Source organism: Myotis davidii, unplaced genomic scaffold (genome assembly GCF_000327345.1).
Source record: "Myotis davidii unplaced genomic scaffold, ASM32734v1 scaffold163, whole genome shotgun sequence".
NCBI classification, from domain to species: Eukaryota; Metazoa; Chordata; class Mammalia; order Chiroptera; family Vespertilionidae; genus Myotis; species Myotis davidii.
In genome coordinates this window covers 1,243,571-1,250,605 of record NW_006295056.1, presented here as the reverse complement: position 1 = coordinate 1,250,605, position 7,035 = coordinate 1,243,571, and the positions used below count along the sequence as shown (strand labels likewise).

The 7,035-nt window shown below is 39.3% G+C and overlaps 1 protein-coding gene across 1 annotated transcript in view; it reads left to right on the top strand.

Annotated features, from left to right (window-relative positions):
• The window catches only part of OVCH1 (ovochymase 1), a 42,666-nt gene that overhangs the window by 21,763 nt on the left and 13,868 nt on the right, over positions 1 to 7,035 (top strand). Inside the window, 3 exon segments of the mRNA XM_006769656.1 lie at positions 2,035 to 2,107; positions 2,522 to 2,717; positions 5,448 to 5,602. Of these exon segments, the coding sequence (XP_006769719.1) occupies positions 2,035 to 2,107; positions 2,522 to 2,717; positions 5,448 to 5,602 (424 nt within the window).

The window sequence follows — 7,035 nt, the reverse complement described above, 5'->3', positions numbered from 1 at the left end:
ATATATATATATATAAACATGAGTTCATGTAGGTATTTCCAACTCTGCCAAATATTTCCAACTCTATCCATTGCTACATGGTTCATTCTAGGGGTCCCCCAGCCCCTTAAAGAAGCCTATTTTATAAGAATTCTGTCAAAGTGCATTTTTATGTACTATGGAAAAGATGCCTCAGTAGTAGTGATTAATTAGTGAAAATTAATGTATTAGAAAAGACAAATGTTCATACTGATGCTAGAGGGACCGAAGAAACTTTGGCAGACTCCCTTGTCAAATAATATAGCCTATTCTTGAATGTATGTGATGGACCATGACATTTGCAGCAAGATGGAGACCACAGCAAAGCCATTCTCCATAAGGTGGGTGTTCAACTCGATGAGTCAATTGAAATTAATATACAAAATCATCTGTGAATATTTGTAAGCCACTCAAGTTAACCGACACACAAAAATTTGTCTGCAATTTTTCCAGTGACTCTTGATTTATTTTAAAAAATTTTATTGTAATAATAATGCTTGAGGAAAAAGACAGTTAAAAGAGAGTTTTCAGGTAAAATCTAAACCACCCTCTCCATTTCACTAATCTGTTCCTCCTCTATATTAATTAATCAATATTAAGAATGTTGTAATTATCTGATTTTCCATTAATATTTATGCACATAATATGTATATCTAATAGTATTTGTATATATCATATATATTGTTTTATAATATTTTTGCACATAACACTCTGCCTTATAGTTATACTTATATAAAAAATGTCTGTGAGGGTTGTTTTTTTAAATCTCCATAATTGCCTAATATTGGACCAGAGGAATATCTTTCTGAAGCTGTTCCTTGAAGTTTATGGACCTTTACACCAAGGGTGTTTGATATGCTGGTATAGCAACAGTGGTGTGCTCCACTCAGCCCTGCCTTTGTTCTCCCTGCCTCATTTTCATCAACCTTAAAGACACATAGGACTCTACCTCTATTGAAAGGGGCTGCTGAGTACTCAAACCCTTTGCAAAGGGAAGTTTGCCATGTGGAATGAGCCTGTTGGAGAGGTATGCAAGGTACTTGTCAAGTTCTTTACCTCAGTTAGCTTCCTAAATAACAGCATATGGAAACACATGAACAAGTCAGGCTCATCATGCAAGGGATTGAAATGAGCATGGCTATGACTTGAGAAAAGATGCCTCTGTGTATTAAGAAACGTATCCTTTGAATAAAGTGTATTGAAAAATAATTTCAATAACTTTACTTTTCCTGAATAAATACTTTTGAAAAATGAAAGATCTCTAAGCTGAAGTGACAGAATAGTCATTGCAATTGAAGGATTCTATTCTCAGATATTTTTTCAGCTAGAAATCTTAATGTGTCAAATTAATAGATATTGGTTCAAGTTTTTTTAACGTCTTGAAGCATATAAAAATGTGCAAAGCTTAGAGGAATTTTCACAAAGTGAGCACCCATATAACCAGCACTCAGACAAGGAAACAAAATATTGCAAACACCCAGCTTCTTCCAATCATCTCCCTAAAATGATCAATGATTTCTAATACTGATTTCTAACACCGTAAGTGAAGCCTACCTATTTTTGAACTGATCATCTCTTTTGAGCTTCAGTTTTATCAATTCGTGTGATTTCATAAAAGATGGCAATTTGAGATATATTCCTGTAAGATAATGTTTGGATACTGTTAACAGTAAAACACAGACCTGAATCTACCTCATTTTGAATGCAGTTTCTTTTTTGATGTATTCTTAACATCAGGGTAAGATCAATATAAGCTGTAACTTTTCAGCTTTCCTTCTGAACTTAAAAATAACCTTTGGTGTCATTTGGTAAAGGTTCCAAAAAACTCCTTCGAAGGTAGACCAGGAGGCTTGGTGCACCTTCCCGGTGGGAAGGTCACACAAAGGTCCCAGATGACAGGGAACTGACTGGATGGCACCTGGCTGAACTGAGCAGCACACATGGGTAAGGCCAGGTGGGGTTAGCCAAACAGTGAAAAAATCATTTCATGTCGAACTTTTCTTCTTCTTTCTTTAGGAAAAATAATCCACTCTTCTGGACTGTTGTAGCTGGGGACCATGACAGAACCGTGAAAGAACTGACCAAGCAGGTGAGAAATATTTTTAAAGTTCTTTGCAAAGGAAGTCCTTGTCACATGCCAGGGACTTCCTTTCACAAAACTGTGTAATTAGATACTCATCTCCTAGGGCCCCTTTACATTTATCATTTATACCACCATTTAAAGATGCCATTTGGGGTCACATTTTGGTCAGGTGAGGTTGGTCAGGACGTACAAATTGAGGTGCATGTGCAGAAGTCCACATAGCCCAGTTTCTCCAGGACTTCCAGTCCTTAGTCACGGCCTCCTACAAATGATAAACAAGGTCACCCTTTTAGTACAAAGTCATCCCCACTGCTGATATTTGGACGTGCAGACATTGAAGGTTAATTTTGACCATTATGCAAGGAGGTCCTTTGACTCATTGACTTGATCTTGTAATTCTCCTGCTTGCCCCTCCTGCAGGTAAGAAAGGCAAAGCGCATTGTGGTGCATGGAGATTTTAATGGAAGGACCTTGGACTCTGACATCGCCCTCATGCAGCTGAGCTCTCCTCTGGAGTTCAGCTCTGTGGTGAGGCCCGTGTGTCTCCCACACGGCACGGAGCCTCTGTTTTCCTCTGAGGTCTGGACTGTGACTGGATAGGGAAGTATTAGTGAAGGTAAACATTTTACATTTGGAGAAATTTTACTACAGGTTGTTGATTTTGAAAAATCGTCATGGAAATGATATACGGCAATATCTGCTTTAGCCTTTCTTCCTTCCAGAGAAGAGAAACCATGTTTTATTTAGTTGTAATAGGTGATCAAATTAGAGAATGTGCTATTTTATATGTTCCCTTCAGAGTGCCTAATTTTAAGTAGGCTAGATCCATAAGGGACAAGTACGTTTTTTAGGCTTTGCAGGCCGTATGGTCCCTGTCACACTACTAAATTTTGCCATTGTAGCACGAAGCAGCCACAGACAATATGTAGTACAATGGATGTGGCTTTGTTCCAAGGATGTGGCTTCATTCATGACATTTAAATTTTACATAATATTTATGTCATGAAATATTATTTTTATTTGGATTTTTTTCAATCATTTGAAAATGTGCAAACCATTATTAGTTCCTGGATTGTAATAAATAGAACCAGGGGTGAGGCTGGAGGGTGCTGGCATGGAATTGACCCAATGGCTGTAGTTTGCTGAATGCTGGGCTAGATTGTAGAGTTATTAAAGCCATAATGAAATGCTGATCAATCCGAATGGGTTGATGTTTACATTTTGCTTCATTTCACTGCATAAGAGCATTTTCTTTCTGTTTTTGTGTCATTTATTTGGAATCTGTGAATTTGAAAAAGCAGGGATTGCTCTTTGTGTACAATATTCATGTTCACAGCTATTGTACGTCCTGCAGCCAAGTTGCATTTTCCCAAAACCTTTGCAACCACTATCTGAGGAGTTTTTTATCTTCCCTGTTTTGCAAAAGAGGAGGTTATGGCCCAAAGATGTATGTAACTTACTAAAACCCTATGACTAGTAGGCATCAAAGCTAGGATCTAAAATCAGCGGTGACTCCGCTGATAATCTGTGAATTCCCAACCTGACTTCAGCTCCATGCGATTTAGCCTCCACTTAACTCTCCAACTACATTTCCTCCTTGTGTCCCTTCAGGCACTGTGATCTTCTTCCTTTCTCTTAAACACCAAACTCATCCTGAGTTCTGAGCTCTGCACTTTCTTTTCCTTCACTGAGAACACACTCTAGTCTCCCAGCTGCCTCCTATCACTTCATTCTCAGATGTCACACCCCTTCTCAGACCCCTTTGCTGCAGCAGGGCTGCTCTTCCATCACCTACTTTCTGCATGACCCACTTTTATCAGCTCATTGCACATAAATCTTCTTGACAGTATTTTATGTGATTATTTTCTGCATCTTATCCCTGAGACTGGAAACCTCTGGGAGGCAGATCTCTATTTAATGTAGTATTCTCTCCCCAGGGCTGACAGCTTACCTAGGTTAGAGTAAACAGGAAATGTTTATTGACTGACTGCCTTCAACACCCTTGAATAAATATATCCATTCTCTAACACTTTCAATCATTGCCACCTCCATGACCACCAGACGACTGAGAGGTAGTTACAGTCTGATCAAAGATGAATCCATTCTTTGCCCTGGCCGGTGTGGCTCAGTTGATTGAGTGTCATCCCATGCACCAAAAGTTCACTGGTTTGATTCCTAGTCAGGGCATGCCCAGGTTTAGGACTTGATCCCCAATAAGAGACATCAAGGAGGTAGCCAATCGCTGTTTCTCTCTCATATCAATCTCTCAAAAATCTGGCTTCCCTCTATCTCTTTCACTCTCCCTTGCATCTCTCTAAAAAAAAGCATGTGTGTGTGTTTTTTAATTTAAGAAAAGATGAATCCATTTTTTCAATCTCAGAGAAAATGAGTTTTTGATTTTGAGATATGGTAACACTGATGGGATGGATGGTCCCTAAAAAGAGGAGTTTAAATACTTTAAATTATTTATGTGTTAGTTTTATGCATCAAAAATAGCACAAGATTTAGAGTCAGACGGGGGCTGGAGCCTTGTTCTGTCTCATAGGTGCTGTGAGGTCACATTTTCAGAGCTGTGGCTTCTGCATGTGTGAGCTCGGTGGGACAGCCCATCTCAAATGCTGTTGTACTGTTAGGTTGGAGTAAAGGGCCCCATAAATATCAAGGGACTATATAAATGTAAGGTAATTCTTATTTTGTCCAAAAAGGTATAAGGCTATGAAATAATAAACTTATTTTTTTAATGTCATGAATCTAAAGTGATAGAGCAAATCATACAGAGTACATGTTAACCCAGGCCTGACTGAGGGTCAGTTATGAGAAGAGATTTTTTAGTGTTCATTATTAGCATTATTTTAAATTGGAGTTGAGTTTTGGTCACAGTGACAATTGAGGGGAAAAAGGAATATGATTTTGGCTTATAGTAGGAAATCATAAAAACAGGTTGCTATCCCATATTTATAATGTATGTTTACATAACATTTATCTGTATAAATATGTAAGCATGTCAATTACATATAACAATTCATATCTCATTGAATCCTCTTTCTGAAATCTTATGTAGCAATATTTGAAACACTGACATGTATATTGGAAATGAGCTAGGAAAAAGTGTTTCTGGTCTCGCTCTCCTGCCAATGTATTCCCTTTACAAAGATGCCACATCTGGAAATGAAGACAGCCTGCGTGACACACAGTTTTTGACTCAATGCTCTGCATCAGCACAGGCATGCCTGAGTGATTGCAATTACATTGGTGCTAAGCAAGTCTGAGCTTCAATATATTTTCTAACTTAATTTCTTGCTCACTTCATTATCACGCTCTCTTTCAGATTCTGCTCCGTAATTAGATGGTGGCCTGGCAAGTCGCTTGCAGCAAATTCAAGTGCCTGTGTTAGAAAGAGAGACCTGCGAACGCACTTATTATTCTGCTCACCCAGGAGGGATCACAGAGAAGATGATCTGTGCTAGCTTTGCAGCAACTGGAGGGAAGGATTGCTGTCAGGTGAGACAAGTAGGATTTTGCAGGGGAACAGAGAAAGCTGTCATCTGCTGGAGACTGTCTTCACACAGGAGAACACTCTCAAACCACAGACAGCTCCCTTTGCCTGCTTCATAGTATCATGCCACATCCCCTCACTCAAAGGCCTAATAGGACCATAGGAGTGAGTTGCAGTATCCAAACTTGCTGAGGTGGCAGAGAGAGAGGGTGGAAACAGCCTGCAGCCAGAAGAGCAGGTGAGAACAGAGAGTAGCATGAGAAGGTAGGAGATGGCAGCACCACTAAACTGACCTGCAGGTGGGACGATGTTTGCAGTTATATTTAAGCCTTTGGGAAAACAGGAACAAGCAAATAAGGATTCTAAATTAGTGTGTCCTATTTATGACTTAAGAGATTAATTGTTTAAAATTGTTATTAACCTCCAGTGTGCTCACACTTGATTTCCCATCACAGATTAAAATAAAATAATCATGAAGAGAATGAGAACCTTTGAAAACAGTTTTCATGTGCAGTGAAAAAAGTCACAAAGCAATAGTTTCATTTCAGTGATATTGTAGAGGCACAAAGCTGTACAGATATATTCACAGGGGCGAGCATACTATTGACAAGTTCAGAACCAGCTAATAAAAAAAAAAAAACCACAACAGAATATGGGCAAATAGATTGCAAACACCAGCTTTACTCTTCACAAAGCCAACTGAAGAATGTGACTTCAGATAGACTCAAAAAGCATGTCTAACACTCTGTAGCCCACCTTCAATATCTAGTCTCAATCTGAGCAGCCCTCCTAAAAGAAAGCCGTGGTCTTCAGGGCAGACATACTTCCCCAGATTTATCATTTCATACTGGTCTAGAGTGGAGGGGGAGGAAAAAAATGAATCTCTAGTCTTTATTGCTTTTGATAGTCCCTCCCCCTTGCCCTCAAATCAAGAAACATGAACCAATGGATGTCACTTTTATGGGGAGAAAACTGGGCATTAACCTGAATAGAAGTCCTTTCACATGAAAACATGAAGAGAGAAGGGAAGAGGTCCCTTCTTAACACTGAGTATAAATGCATTGTACTTAAACCCATTCACAGTATCAAGCATTACTCACATTCTGTTATATGTTGAGTAGCTTAATTTGCATTCTCCAGAAGCACACCCTGTGACAAGTACTCAAGTGTAATGGTCTGTTTAGGAAGTGCAGATCACTGGTAGGAAAGTGAGTGGGTCGGAGGTATAGGGAAGGGAAGGCAGCCTAGGGTGTGATATTAAGTCACTACCACAGTGAGGGACTGAGCTTCATCCTGCAGCAAAAAACTGGCAGTGACACAAAACACACTAAGAATATTGATTCCCTCTGAGGGGTAAGGGAGCTGGGATATTTATACACTACTTCCCCAAGGTCATAGTTGGAGGGCTGCAGGAATAGCACTTCCTACATTATGGTCT